Below are 16486 nucleotides of genomic sequence, written 5' to 3'. Positions count from 1 at the left end.
CATTTTAAAAGATTTATTTTTTTTATATGAATTCAAGTGTGAGTAGTAATTGATAAAATTAGTGTGGGGCTTAGTAGCTTGCTCTTTCACAAATAGGAATTTTGCAATTAATATGGTTTTAGCAAAACAAAAAATTTTAAAAGCATTAATGCTAGTAATTATAGGTATGTAATGATTCGTAAGAAAAATAACTTTTGTTACACAAAAATTAATTACATTAGAATTCTTTTCTCATGTCTACTACAGGAACAGCATTGCTTGGAAAAGAGGGAGCAATGGCATGTACTGTAGCTGTTGAATCTGTCATCACTGACCACTACAATTCACAATTGCGAGAATTAATTTCATTGGGGGAAGAGGAACACAAGGAATTGATAGAAGTAATTAAGAAATTTAGAGATGATGAAATGGAGCACCATGACACAGGCTTGGAACATGATGCTGAACTAGCACCAGCTTATAACCTCTTAAGTAATGTTATTAAAGCTGGTTGTAAGGCAGCTGTATTTATATCTGAAAGAATATAAGATATATTTCAACCTTGTACTCAGGTATGTCATTTCCTACGGCCTCTGTTTATTTTGTATTCTGCAAATAACCTTGTTTTCAAGTCATAGTACATGTATATAGAATGTTTGAAATTTGTTTCTGTATCCTTTCTAAACCAGGTCTGGATATTGGGGGATCTTGATGATTGCATAGTCTTCATTGAAGTCAATGGAAGAATTTGTATGGTTAGCTTAATGTTTTAAAGACGTAACAGATAGGTAAAAGGAAAAAATTTTTTCTTCCCTACCTACTACTGAATTGTAGCATCTATATTCTTTTGGATATTTTTCTGGTTTTTAGCATTTTTTCTATTTTCTCATTACTGTTTTCAGTAATGCCAGAAATAACCTGCCTCATTGTACAGAATTACCGTAATTGGAGGTTTTAAATGAACTTGTTCTAGTCATTATTCCCTCCTATTTTATCTTTTTAACTTTTTACTTTGATGTTGTAGCAGTTACAAATATTATTACAAGAATCACATTCCAGTAGTGCTCCTTATTAGAGTTTCCTTTTGATTGTCCATACAGATACAAATTCTTTATAAAAAATGTCTTTTCTATACAAACTTCAAACAATGGCTATTTTAACAGTAACTACTGATTTATGAGAAAGCATCCAGCTCGCTCCTTACATCCAAGGCATTTTCTTAATATTATTACAAGCCAAGCTGCATCTCTAATTGGAAAAGCAAAATGCTTCAAGGCCAAGGATCCAACAGGGAAAGCAGATCATACTATAATGGACGTTATGTCAGTCTGTCTGTCTGTTATTCAATCACAGCTAAACGGCTTGACGGATATAAACCAAACAAAAATAATTGGATAGGGCTTTGATAGAGGATGGTTTTTAACCTTATATGGCTATAACCAGATCATTGGTTTCCTAGGTATAATAAACACAATTTGCCTTTTTGTTGTGCACGCCCAGACTATGAAAGCTAGGGCTACCAAATTTTTACCATAGAATCTCTCCCCCCCCCCCCCCCCCCCCAGAAAGGTTTGTCAAAATCTGATATTCAAGGGCCATTTCTAAGGGGGGTAATAAACCCCTTTTTCATACCAGCTCATTTTATATAGCTTTTGGAGTTAAGGCCACCAAATTTTTATCATAGACTCCCCTCCCCCCAGGAAGATTTGTCAAAATCTGAAATTCAAGGGCTGTTTTTAAGGTAGTCATAACCCCCCGCCCCTTTTTTTTTATTACAACATTTTTTTACAACTTTTGGAGTTGAAGCTAGGGCTAACAAATTTTTACCATAGACTCCCTCCCCCCCTCCCCTCGGAACGGTTTAGTCAAAATCTGAAATTTGAGGGCCGTTTCTAAGGCGGTCATAACCCCTCTATTTCATACCTCATTTTTTTTCAACTTTTGAAGCTGGAACTAAGGCTACCAAATTTTTACCGTACACTCCCTCCCCAAGGAAGGTTTTAGTCAATCCAAAATTAGAAGTGTGTTTCTAAGGGGGTCGTCCTGTTGCTGAATAACCACTGGTTCCATGCAACGTAAAACACCATACAAACAAACAAACATAACTCTTCCTTTTTTTTTTACAACAATAACCCATTCTAAAGGCCTGGTTTAATTAATTAATGTTGAATGACAATAAATTGCACCTAACATTGCTTTTAGCTTACAGGAAAGGACTTGCTAGAAAAACAAACTATTAGAATAACAAACTATTAGAATTAATTAAACTCCACTGATGTAGCCAGATTATTTAATGAAACATTTAGATCATTCAAATTTTCAGACAGCCACAAAGACCTGCTTTACTAATACATGTTTATTGACACCATATTGCACCTTCCATTGCTTTTAGCAATAACATTCCCAAAATTATCTTTACGAAAGACAAAAATGTAGTTATCTATTTTAATAAAAGCAATAACAAAGATATTCTTTCTGGATAAGTCTATTGCTTGTTATTGAAATAATGTAAACAGAAATTCATATTTCACAATTTGTACTACAATTAAATTTTGCAAACCTGTATACCTATTATGCTAAAATCAGTGATGTATCACAATAAAATAAACAAGGGAGTAGGGTTTAGCAACTTTCCCTTTTATTATGTAAACACATATCACAGATGTATATTCTAAGAATAGTATTTTCTTAAATTGAACCAATGTTTGATCAACTAGCTGAATGACATGAGATTTGTGATTACTGAGTGATTTGAAAGTAGTGTCAAATTCAACAAAAACAAAATGCACCTTGTGATTAAAATTTATGCTACAATATTTTTGTAACTGGATATAATTTCAGCTGCACTTTAAAATCATTAATGTCCTTAACAAACTGTTCATCTGTAAAATCTTTGTCTCCTTCTACAGGTCCAACCAGCTTCATATTAGTACTGTAATCTGAAAAAAATAAAAAAACAAAATTAGATTGAACATTTCAACATAAGACTATAACTTATAAATATGTAATTGAAAAGTTTACGATGAAAAATTTTAACATTTGCAGGATTAAGCAACAAACCATGTAGTAGTAAATTCTTGCTTCCAGAGAATGGATAGCTTTGCCATTTTATGAACTTGTCCAAAGATACAAGAAAAATTACCTGAAATAATGGATAAATACATGTTTTGGGCTAGCTATCATAATTTTGAAATTAACTGTCCTTTCAAATCAAGTAAATTTAATCACAGATTTCCTCTTTTAAAATGTTAAATAGTAGTACCTGAACCACAAATGAGTTCTGAACCTGTTATGCTTAGTTCCTGCTCTTGGATTAGCAACTGTCAAGCTTTTCAGTATCTTAATAGTAAAAACTAAAAATCTGAACATGGCTACCCGATTTCTGTCTGCCCATGAACTACTGATGTATTGTGTGTAAGACGAGTTATATCAACACTTGGTAAACAAATAATCAAGCATTTTTTGAAGCCCTAATGCTTCATTATCTATTTATGCTATTGCAGTATTAGCTTTCATAATGGAATCAGACAAGCTGGAGGTGCAGCGGTCACATCATACAAAACAACTCCCACCCCCTCCCTCCCCTGAGGGGCAGATTTCCCAAACTTAGTACTGTAGTGCTGAATGGTAGGTTTTCCAGACTTGTTAGTGAAAAACTATATAATTTTAAGACTTGCTTCTTGTGAATGTCCTGTTTATAATGCTCTATTGTCATTCTGAACAAGTGTTTTCGTATTCGAGCTGTTGTACCTGGTAAAGGCTGAGGCCAACTCCTCTTAACTGATGGAACACACTTGTTCAGGTCCAGCAAGTACCTCGGTGTGAATGCTCCGAGTAGTGAGAAGAAAAAGGAAGGGCACCCACACCTTCCTGAATCGACCCTAATATAAAACAAATCTGCCTTTGTATGCTTGGTATGCTGAGAATGCTGGGTGCCTAGCACAGGACCTGGTAAGTACTCTACATTACTTGCTAAGCAGCCGCCATAGGACCCAAAGAGAATGTACCCAGGGACTTCTGAGCAACATCCTTTGGGTACAATGTGGTGTAGGTCATGTGACTCTTATCAAAGGCTAGGGAAGGTCCAACGTCCTTCAATTTGTAGATTCTAGAGAATTACGTATATAATAATGCAATTAGTACTTATTTTGGTTTCTGTTTGTTTGAGCTGACCATGATCATTGCTTGGATGCTACTTAAATAAATAAATGAGACTAAGCAAATGAACCAAGTTTCTATTTATGATCACGGTCTGTAACTCGACACACATCATCATCATCATCATCATCATCTTCTAACATTTCCAAGATGCCATTTGTCAGCTGCCCAATCCCCTGGCTGTGAGTCCACGACAGCATACCTGGATGCCGCCATTGTGGCTGCCTTGATCACCGACCAAAGTGCTATTCACATAGCACCCACTGCTGTTGCAATGGTTGAAAAGGTCAAGCTTCCAGCGATATAATCGGCTAGCTCCAGTGAAGATTGGATCTACTTTCAGTCATGGTGGATGGAATATGTTGATGGACATGACAAGGTGGTTCAGCTACTTGAGTGCTGTGATAAAGTTTTGCAAAGATCTTACATGGTCAGTTGGGAACCACCTTACTAACAGATCATGGCTGAAATTAAAAAGCTTGCCATGTGGAATACTATGGTTGCAAGTCACCCTCCACTGTATGTGCTAAGACCAAGGAGCTTATTAGAAGCATTGGTGCACATCTAGGCCAGGCTGGGGTATGCAAGTTTATGATTCATTGCCCTAGCTGTAATGAGGTGGTCAACTAAACAGACACATTTCTTTGAAATGCTCTTACTTGGGGCATTGCAGACCCTGAGATGCAACTTGATCTTCTTGGTGACAAGAACCAAGCCATGACATTAAAGGGTGTTTTTCGGTTCACCAAGGTCAGATTGGTAAACACACTACATTATGTCTGGCGGACTCCCATGCCATTGAAGCAGCTAGTTCTTAGTAAAATGTCCAAACAGCCTGCCACCACAGACACTGTGCGACTGGATCCATGCTCACACTGTGGTAAGCATGGACATGGCAAAAGTACACCCGGCTGCATCTGCACAACAGTCTCTCTTGCGTATTGCCATAGTGATTTATGTCGAATAAGAAATAGTCCAAAACAGTCAAAAATACGCACATTCTACAAATGACTGTGAAAGTGCTGTATTTGATGCTATCTGTGCTGCAAACTCTTATTTAGTGGACAATAGGTGCACACACACTGATGAGAGTGACTTTCTATTTTAGTCTTGTCTGTAGTGTACAACTTACCCAGCAGAAATCCTCAAATGGAGCTTCCAATACAACACACTCAGAACATTGCTGTGCAGTTCCAAAGGCACACGAGTTGAACTCCAGTAATACTAGACAACCATATTTATAATAAACTCACTGACACTTGGTCACGCCAAAGGTCTAGATCTCAACCATATGCGCAACTACTACATGTAGCTGAACATCCGTGTGATTATGAATGTCTCAGCTATGTACTACTACTATCGTTGTCTACGCCATGGTCAACATAGGCTGTCAAGAGTTGCTTAGCTGACATCGAGGTGATTCGTCGTCTTGGTCTTCGTGAACCTGATCTATTACCTGTGCCAATGAAAATGCACAATGCTAACAACCAAGGAATCAAGATCCTTAGAGCTACCATGCTTAGCCTGTCTGGAAAAAGCAAACGTGTAACTGTTGAAACAAGAAAAATGACATATGACTGACTCCGGACAAACTTTTCGTGTTGTGGAGCATGTGTTTTTGTTCTTGGAATCATCCCAGAAAGCTTTCCAACCGTAGGATTGATTAATAGCCACCATGACAACAGACGGGCTTTGCTCCCTAAGACAGTGCCAACCTAGTATAAATGAATTGGTTGCCCAGAACGACGTCCTCCTTCATCACTGCCAGTGAAACGGCTTCCATTTCCTGCAACAAAAAATGCAAAAAAACTGCTATTGGACTACTTACCTATCGAGCACTTTCAACACATGAACATCATCCTTTGCCCATGATGGATGGTCCCCATTTAAGTTGATGATCAACCCCAATGCTCTGCTGGAAAATGGGATGGAAAGTGACATTATTCAGCAGAAAGTTCACTCATGCCACGGAAACCAGATACGCACCCATTGAGGAGGAAGCCCTAGATGTTGCAGATGCACTGAACAAAAACTGCTCTTTAGTCTTTGGGTGCATGGTGAGGGTCCTCCCATAAATAATTTTTAGAAAAATCTGCAAATCCTAAAAATGTGAATACAGGGGTCTACTGTACTCTGAGCACATTTCCTGAAGACCAATGACATATTAAAGGATATAGCCAGACACCAGCTGGTTCCAAGAGACAGCTCAATAGCTTCTCACTCCAATAACGCCAGCATAAGACTCGATAGTACCCGAGATCCATCAGCTCCTTCAGGAATTCCCTGAAATATTTCAAGACACCCTCCAGCACGACCTTATCAGCTCCGCGCATGCTTTAGACTTTGGGTCCAGACAAACTGGCATACTCTAAATAATTATTCCTCAAAATGGAACAGGCAGGAATTGGCCAGAAAGCCTCCAGCCTATAGGCATCCCCCCTCCACATGGTACCTCAAGCAAACAGTACATGGTGGCCCTGCAGCGACTACAGACAGCTCAACATCAAGACTGTACCAGACAGGTACCCCCTTGCCAACTTAATGAACCAGTTGGAAGGAGCCATAGTATTCACAAAAATTAACCTGAATGGGTACTACCAAGTCCCGGTAGCATGAGAAGACTTAAAAGCAACCATCATCCCTCTCTTTGGGACACTTTCAACTACAGCTGCTTCGGCCTCCAAAACACCGGAGTGACTCATGGACAAAATCCTTAGAGAATTACCCTGCTGCTTGGAACGAATTAGGCAATTTACATGTAAAACGTAGTTCTAGATACAAAAGAATCAGGTTACAAAGGCTGCTTTGGAACGAATTAATTTTGTAACCTGAGGCACTACTGTACCTTTATTAAGCTGTGGAAAATCACTTCCCAAGCATGAAGCCAAAACTAATAAAGTGGGAAAAACTGTTCAAAGTTCTTATGAGCATGCCCTTCAGCTGGAAGACCTGGCTCAAGGCAGAGAATGTAACACAGCAAGTGTATAAATTGTGAAAGGACCCAATTTGACACCAGGGTGATCACCCACATGAACACCTGGGAGCAGCTGTCAATCCGAAGCAAGGGACTTTGAACTGGTTAACAGCCTCGCTACAAAGTTTGCCTTCAGGGTACACTTAGTCTGAGAGGAAAGCCAACTTTATTCTTGACATCAACAAGTCTGAGAGGAAAGCCAACTTTATTCTTGGCATCAACAACCTACAAGCGCCTCAGTGGCATGATCGGTGGCTGCGAGTTCGATTCTCGGGGATTCCATTGAGGTGTTAGAGATGATAGAAGTTCACTCTCGACGTGGTTCGGCTGTCACATGAAACTGTTGGTCCATTGCTGAATAACCACTGGTTCCATGCAACATAAAAACACCATACAAACAAAAAACATACAAACAATCAACAACCTACTGAACTTTGCCCTCTCATCTGACTGAGAAGGAAGTACCTTCTTGGTGCTTTTCCAAGGGGAGGTTGTTTGTCATTTTGCAGACTGACAAAAATATCTGAAGTGGAGTAGTGTAAGGTAGAAGCTGACAATGCGACAACCCATTTCTTGAAAAATAATATTCCAACTCTGCCTGAAGTGGTAAAGAAGGAAAAGAATCCTTAGGTCTTAATGGATTCCCAAAAGCATGAGTCAAATATCTCCTGAAACTGAGACTGACAATACCAGTTGCCCAGATGAAAGCTCACAGACTGTACACGAACAATCACAAGATTAGGTTGTGCTGAATTCTGCAAACTTCATGAGCACTCGGAGAACCCAGTGTTAACCCTACCTATGGCAGATTTCCTACCTCTGAGTAAACAAATACTGCTCCCAGCCATGAAAAGAAGGCAGACACTCACTATCAGTCAACAAAACTTGAGAGGGCTTCCTCCTAGGAAGTAAGAGGAGGCAGAAGAAGGCAAAGAAGAGTTTGGCAATGAGGAGATGGAGGAACACCCAGGCTTGCACTTAACTCTCCTCTGTCCCTGAACCTTACTATCCTTGGATAGCCCGAGAAGAGTCTACTTGAGACTCAGAGGTCTGGAAAAACTAACCCCTATTAATAATAATAATACTATCCTTGGCTACAACAGATGTCAAGGCAGTTAGCAATATGAGAGAAGTATGGCCAGTACTAATAATGCAGGGTTATCCCCATTAATACGATTACTACAGAAAGACAAGTCCCTTGGAATACCAAGTGGGAATTTCTGCCAATACTCCACTGAACCCACTTACTAAACACAGCAGGATGTGGCTAACCAAGAACATGCCACTGTCTCACCTGAGGAGAGCTTGGCATGAATGCTTGGATCTAGTGAGTGAGTGTCCAGGAAGAAGCTGAAAAAAAATTTGGGGGGAATCAAAGGTGGAGTTATCACCTTCATAGAAACTGGTGAATATCTTTAGGCATTCCTTCAGTGCAGCCTTCCTCAGATTCACTGTGAAGGAGACTATCCAGCACACTCCCAGCACCAGTGCAAAACAAATTTTCGTTTCATTAACACAGAGGACTTGGAGTTGTAAGCACCTGCTTACATCTTTCATGACTTTTGTTGATTACTTTTCTCTTTTAAGTCCTTGTTGAACAAGAAATTAAAACAACACAGGTGAACAGGGGTTCCACACTCACCCACCTATAACCAGTTAACTACCCTTTCTAAGTTTCAACAACTGATTCCAGCTTACACGGGGAATACTTCTACATACAAGGCAATGATGTGTATTCTTGTAGAAACAAATTGATGGCAGTTTAGTTCCAATGTGAACTGCCTGAGAACTTATTCAACATGAAAAATGCAAAAGTCCATCAATGAATACCATCAACTTTACTGATGACAAGTATATTAAATGAAAAAATCCCTGGAAGTTGGAATGTTTAATCTACACTTACCAGTCAGACAGTCAAGTGAAGGAGGCACTCCATTTTCAGGATTAGTAGAACCAACAACCTGTACGGATAGTTTCCTGTAGCTTGAATTATCTTTATCTGACAGCACCTTTTGTAGTTGAGCCACTGTTGACTCTCTTGTTATTAATTTGATTAGTTCAATCTGAAATGGAAGAATGCTTAAAAACTTTACATATGCATAGACAAAAGTACTGATACACAGTAATTGACTGACTTCCAGTTTTGTTATACAGGACAAAAAGACATTTAGAGACATTTCAAGTACTTTACATATATTGATAACTTCCATTTCAAATATTATATGTAAACCATTTCTGTTTGATCTCACATTACTTACAATTACTTACAATAACAGTAAATTGTATTTGTGGCAGATCATCGTTAAGCGTGATGCTATCAAGAATTCAGTATAAAAAAAGGGTTAAGTTTTGTCTGGCTTTAATGTAGAGAGTAAGTTATAAAAAACAGCTTTACCTGACGTTTGCGTCTATCAAAGACGTACTCTCCATCAACAATTTCATTCCAGTTTCTTGCAACTTCTTCACCTAATGTTATGTCAACAGTCTGTTTCATGCTAATTAAAGTTTCCTTCAGTGTTGACATTTCTTCATCACTCATGTTCTCCACAGTAGTAATAAAGTGTGTCAAGAATGTTTCTATTCTTTCATCAACATGACACACACTGGAAGAAAATATTGTTGCATATCAACATATCTTATCATTTAGAAAGTACATAAAACACAAGCCAAATAATGACAGGTGCTGAAACACTGCAGTTGGTGAGAACTTACATAGCACAAGTCTTGAAACAACATTTTCATTCTTACAATCCTATAAGCACTGTTTCCTGCATATACTATTAAACAAAATGTTTTAACCATGGACAAAAACGTATTTGTAGTGAGGCTCAGTTCATCTATAAATTTTATTATATGTATTTATACTTCCATAAGATATTCTGACTACCTTTACTCGTTTCCTTTTGATTCTTCGAAAAGATCTGACAATTTGCTTCAACAAAACAATATTTTTAGTTACAAAAAATAATTTTTTCTACAGTTCTCCTTTAGTAGTAATATTACCTCCATATTTTTCTGTTTGAATGAAGAACAATAAGCAAAATTCAAGATGCACATTTTAGGACTAGTGTTCTTCATTTCCTGAAATAATATAACAGAAGAAGACAAAACAAAGAGCTTGCCTGAATTTGTTGGCTTGAGTATTTACTGTTAATGACAGACCAAGAATACCAAAGGTATTCCGGTTTGTACAGTAAACACTGTACCCAAGCTGTTCTTGAGTTCTCAAAAAATCAAAAGCAGGCTCATCCATTACCATCTGCAATATGGAAAAGGTGTTACTATAAAGCCTGGCATAAACTGAAATTAATACTTTTCTACAACATATTGCATATTGTCAGTATCATGCACATGTATTTTTTATAAGAATTAATTACATGTTAAATCAAATCACCTGAATAAACTCATGAAGCACTTCAGTCTCTCCTGTACCAGGATCACTCTGATAATAATTTATGACAGAACTGTTGGTGTCAGCTGGATTGAATCCATGGGCTCTCGCTACATTACAGCCATTTGGTAACTTAAAAGTGCGAAGCTGAAAATCATACATATAACAATTTTCATGAATTCAGGCTATAAATACTATATGTATGCATATATATTTTTATATTTACTTGTGGTTTAAACAGTAAACATTCTCTAGTTATAAACATGCTAAACAGTAGCCATACATTATTTTTCTTTTTTACGTATTTTTTTTTTAGGAATAAACACATTTTTTTTTTGACAAGTGGGACCTTAACCCAGATTTTTTTTAATTTTTGTTTATTTCAGATCTTCTCAAAGTATTTTAAAATTTTTAATTACTCTTTTCAGAGCTAACAAATATCTTTACTTACCTCAGGAAAAGGTGACTTTATGATCCCAGATCTCTGTTTTCTATCACTGACCATTTTGTAAAGCTCAGATGCCTGTTTAACATCAGTATTTCCCTGAAATCAAGCAAGTTTTTAAAACAATGAAGGAATGAAGCATCATCTGAAAGTTTTAATCCAATTATTCTTGAAAAATAGGACTAAACTACACAAAAAATCTAACACATGATTAAGGTTTTAAAGAATTTAAAAATTCAAATATTCTGTAGGTATAAACCTTTATGCTACCAGTACTTTACACTTGAAAAAATGTGCTTAAATGAGTGCTTCAGTAAATGAAAAACTTCCCAAGTCATTCTCAAGGGAAAGTGTTTCCCATGACTTAAGGAAGCCCTCTAATCCACTACATCATACTGAGTTATACAAATAAAATACAATAAATTCTCTATCCAAAACTCCACACCAATAATGATAAACATGAAAGCACTTTAACCATATCACCATTCATACTTTTGAGCTCTTGAAGAGTACACTTAAAGGATCACTTTTTCAATGATGAGAGAAAGCTCAAGCATAAAGCTTGTGAAAAATCTGGACAATCGAGAGCAAAGAAAAGTAAATGGGTCAAATTAAGGGCAGAAAGCAAGGCAGCTGTTGACTGCAAGGAAGGTGGAAATAATCTTGTGTTCCCAATAGTTGGTTGGAAACTATAATGTGTAGTGTGTTTATTCTGCAATGACATGACGACATGTTAGCTTCCATCTTTATACATTTATGTTTGAAGCATTTTTCTAGGCCATGCATGGATAAACAAACGACTAAAACCACATAAAAGCTTTTACTATGCAATCTAATCAGCAACTTTTAAATAACAGGAACGCAATGGTAATTGAAATCACTTTGTATAAAGAAAGTAACCACTAACCTGAACCAGGACTCTATAGTGGCATGTTGGAAACATCTTGGAGGCAATTTCTTCTATCAGTTCCTTACTAGTCACTGTTCTAACCTCTTTCAATTTCTCTTGAGCTGTCCAGTGAACATCTTGCAGTATTGAAAGGCGCATATCTCTGAAAAAAAAAATTTACTTGAAATACATCTAACTTCATATCAAGCAGCGAATGACCTCATGGGTTCCGGCGCTTGGCCTTTGGCCTAAACTCTATATTCCACTCCAATTTCATATCAAGATGTGTTGTCTAGAAAATATTATTAACTCGCCAAAGGAGCTAATTTCATTGCTTGGGTCCTTTACTGATTTAAATACTGGAATGATTAAGGCACTGCACTGGTTTTAGGAACATAGTTCAACCATTTCAAAATGTTCAACTCTAGTAGATTTTGATAACTCTTAATGTTGACTTATGGCATAGGTGTAAAGTGAGTTCATTATGTTTGTTACATAAAATGTACTAAAACAAAAAAATATCCTCAGCACTCCATTTTTTACCTGACCTAGCTGTTTTTCTCACAACACTATGCAGGCTGCTGCTGCAAATAGTGTGTAGTTTTCTAAGTTCAGGTTTAATACTACTCGGTTCCAAATGTTTAAGCAAGAAGCAAATTCATTCCTGCTTTCTGCTGTCTCCTGAATTCAGGTGTATTAGTTTTACTTTCAATTTCCTCATATTATATATCATTTTACCCTATAACTTGTCTCTCTGCAGGCTGGTTTCCCTTTGGAGCTCTCTTGGGTATCACAGTCTGTTGACTCGGTCCACAACGGTTTTCAGATGAAGATTTTAAAATTAAAAAAGAAAGATGAAAAAATAAAGAAAAAATGAAAAACATCTTTCTAGGGGACTGCATTCTCTGCATAATGATAGGGTATAGTACCATTCTTTTATAGTAAACTTTTCAAAATAATAGTTGCTCATTTCTCATAGATCATTCATCTGAAAATCCTTGTATTTATGGAATTTTTACAAAAATTTTGAAAATGATATTGTTAAGATACAATAAAGTTTTGTACATACTTACCTGGCAGATATATACTTAGCTATAGACTCCGTTGTCCCCGACAGAAATTCGAATTTCGCGGCACACGCTGCAGGTAGGTCAGGTGATCTACCGCTCCTGCCGCTGGGTGGCAGGAATAGGAACGATTACCGTTCTAGAACCAGATTTTCTCTTCCACCTGTCTCCTGAGGGAGGTTGGGTGGGCCCCATCAATCGTATATATCTGCCAGGTAAGTATGTACAAAACTTTATTGTATCTTAACAATATCATTTTTGTACATGGAACTTACCCAGCAGATATATACTTAGCTGATTGACACCCTTGGTGGTGGGAAAGAGACAACTATTTACTGAATAGACAGGTAAACAACATACGTTGTAGGTAAGTAAATAAATAAAACCTTGGTTTCCTACTTGATCAGGCGGAAGACTCCATGGCTAATGCCTAGGAATCTGCTTCGCCTCAAGAGCCTCAGCGAGGATGTGACCTATGGCTAAGAGTTCTGTGGGTCTGTCGATGGGGTCTTATCCATTTACTCGACAGAGCCTCTTACATGACAATATGCCTATGCCTAGTGGCATAATTAAGGAGCACAACACCGATCCCGATCACCTGATCCTAACACGAGGGTTAGTGCTTAAGTTGAAAAGAGTTATCTACAAACTCCTTTCAAACAACCAAAGAAAAAACACGACGTTAAATAAAATTTAACTCACTAGTTAAGGATCAGTATCTGCTCCCTATCCCAGCAATGTATCCGCAGACACGTATCAACCAAGAGAGAAGGATCTCCTCGAAGGTTATCTTGACATCCTTCGGATAATGGGAAGTCAACACAGAGTTGCATCTCCCGTATGTGACAGCTAATATGTCCATATGACATATTGTTAGGGAAAGAACAAGAATTCGGAAAAGCTCGCGACTTCATGCGCTTTTAATTCTCAGCTGTTTGAAGGAATCATCAATGCACTTATCAAGTGCTTAGGAGATCACAATGTCTCAAAGAAGGCCAGGGCGTTCTTTGATATAGACTCTTCTGGGTGAAGCCTGGAGCCTGGCTAGCGCTTCGTGCCTGGCAGGCGCCTAGCGCCTGGCTGGAGCCTTGCGCCTGAATTGGCGCCTCTAGAACCTGGCTGGAGCCGTCGGCATGCCAGGCTGGGCGCCTTGCGCCTGGCTGGAGCCTGATTGGCTCCTCCTTCCTGGCTAAGCGCCGCGAGCCTGGCTGGAGCCTTGTGTCTGCTGGTGCCTTGCGCCTGGAAGGCACGGAGCCTGGCAGAAGACTTCATGATTACTGTCTATGAGTCTGCATGCCTCAAGAGTTTCAGCGAGGTAGGGACCTATGACTGGACAAACCCTTCTGGATCATGTCAATGGGGGCTAGCCCGCTTACACGACAGAGCCTTCTCGGATCGTGCCAATGGGGGCTGACCCACTTACATGGCAGAGCCTTACCTGTATCATATCAATGGGGACTAGCCCTCTTACATGACAGAGCTTTAGGTTTCTCTTTACTGGAAGGAGCCTTGCGCCTGGATGGATCCTCAATCCTGACTGGAGCCATAGCCTACCTTGAAGGAGCCATGGCAACCTGGATGGCGCCTGGCCTGGCTTCTAAAGCCTGGCTGGCTTCTAGAGCCTGGCTGGCTCCTAGAGCCTGGCTGGCTCCTAGAGCCTGGCTGGCGCCTCGGCGCCTGGCTTGGCTCCTCCACACTTGCTGGAGCTTCGAGCTTGGAAGAGTCTCTAGGCTGTCTGGCGATGTCCACATCGGACACTCTTATATCTGTCCGATTTGTTCGCCTCTGGCGCATTTGCGCCAGGGTTGGAGGCCCGCTCCTTCTCAGTATCCCGACCATGACAGAGTTCCTTGGAACTGTCCCGCCTCTGGCGTTTTTTCGCCTGTATTGGCATTTGGCGCTTTGGCTGGCGTACATTGTCCGAGAGTCCCTGAACAACCACATAGTTTATCAGGAGATGGAGAAGAGTGGAAGAAATTCTTCCCCTTTGAGCTTTTGGCCCCTGGCAAGGGAGGTGATTTTAGTCAGCTACACCCAGTAGACGACAGGATATCTAACAATACAAAAGAGAGAAGAAGTCTTCTCGAGGAGGATCCTTCGTGAAACACTTCTTTTGCTAACGAGATCTCTTCTTACATGTTATGAGGTTCCTCGTTGCAGAATCTTCTATCCTTGCACGAAAGGAAGGGAAGGAGTCTGGAAGTCGAAGGAGACTCTGAGCTGAAATTGGGCGGAACCCTGATTCTAGCTCTTATTGTATCCTTCTGAATACCTTCTGGGAAGCATTTTGAGCCCTCAATCGCACCCCGAAGACTGTAGGCAAACGTTTAAAACCATCTCTTCTTCTGTAGATGAAAAAGTAAGTACCTGCCTGGGCAACGAAATTCTATCTGAAAGCGTTGCGTCAGGAATAGAGGGATTTTAGTTCTTTTGCCAGACATACTATGCTGGCAAGAACCCCATTGCCGAGTCTCCATTGAATCTGATGCGAGATTCCAATGCACAAAAAATTCACTTGTCTTTCTTGGTCGTTTAGGGTAGAGAAAAAACAAAGAATTCCTTCATAAAACTTCCTCAAAGAAGTTTGATGAGGAGCAGTTCCATTTTGTCGGAACACGGAATCTGTGGCCACAAAAAGATCCCATTCGAAGTACATGATATCCTACTCTTGTCGTATTGCGGTATCGTATAAGATCCCGAAGATCTTAATCCTCTGTTATCTCTAATTCCCCTTGTAGAGACAGAGTATAGCCTTTTACTGCGTTCTTTGATAGCAATATATACATAGGTAATTCTTCCCTCTGAAAGTGAAGAAAAAACCTCGCTATGTGGTTCACAGAGGTATCGGAAGAGGACAGTTTCCTCATTCCATCTACACGATCTGCAGCAATTCTATGTCTTAGCCATGACTATTGTCATTTACCTTGAAAAAAACCTCTCATTCATGTCCACTTTCTGGTCAGTCTGCACGCGGACAGACTCAGAGTGGAGAGGTTTTATAGGTCTATTTATAATAGATTCTGATAGAATATCCAGATACTCTTGGAAAAGCTTACGAAACATGCTGTGAGAAGAACGTGACTTCTATGAATCCAACCTCTCTAAGCCAAAATGAGGCATACATCCTCTCTTCCTTTGACGCCCATTTATCTTAATATCTGTTAAGAATTTATAACTAGGGGAAAAAAGACTATAGTTTTATTCCCCTTCTTTAAATTTGAAGATGTCTTATATTGCTACCTCTCTTGGTTCGAGGAAAAAAGAAGCAGTCTAAAGGAAGCCTGTTCGTCTTCTACCTTACAAAGAGATCTATGAAGAAGACTTTCCGCAGGTTCTCACAACTCTTTTCAATAAATGTTAGACATACGTTAACAGTTATTATCTTCGATCGAGAAGGTTCTCACGGACATGCAAAATCTTGCATCGAACCTCTTAAGGATCGTTACGTTCCGTGTCTATTCCCAAATAGGTTCTCTTTTGTTAACGCGAACAGGGGCGAAAAAAAAGAGATTCTCGATGCTCTTTGCGATATGAGAGTCGTGGAATTGGCCTAAGTGATTAAAATAAATCATTTCATCATTCC

At 39.1% G+C, this 16486-nt stretch overlaps 2 protein-coding genes across 2 annotated transcripts in view; both read right to left on the bottom strand.

Annotated features, from left to right (window-relative positions):
• Positions 1-16486, bottom strand: part of LOC135212999 (5-demethoxyubiquinone hydroxylase, mitochondrial-like) — a 45777-nt gene that overhangs the window by 11418 nt on the left and 17873 nt on the right. The window lies entirely within an intron of this gene.
• On the bottom strand, positions 2253-11999 carry LOC135212997 (nardilysin-like; the record flags this gene model as incomplete). Its single annotated transcript, XM_064246774.1, is given in 7 exon segments — positions 2253-2918; positions 9015-9174; positions 9507-9714; positions 10234-10370; positions 10506-10649; positions 10954-11046; positions 11855-11999. Coding segments are annotated over 7 exon segments (1018 nt in total), but the record flags the coding sequence as incomplete, so codon positions are not given.

This window comes from Macrobrachium nipponense, chromosome 42, assembly GCF_015104395.2.
Source record: "Macrobrachium nipponense isolate FS-2020 chromosome 42, ASM1510439v2, whole genome shotgun sequence".
In the NCBI taxonomy this organism is placed as follows: Eukaryota; Metazoa; Arthropoda; class Malacostraca; order Decapoda; family Palaemonidae; genus Macrobrachium; species Macrobrachium nipponense.
The sequence above is the reverse complement of the archived record's forward strand: the minus strand, read 5'-3'. Positions and strand labels throughout refer to the sequence as shown.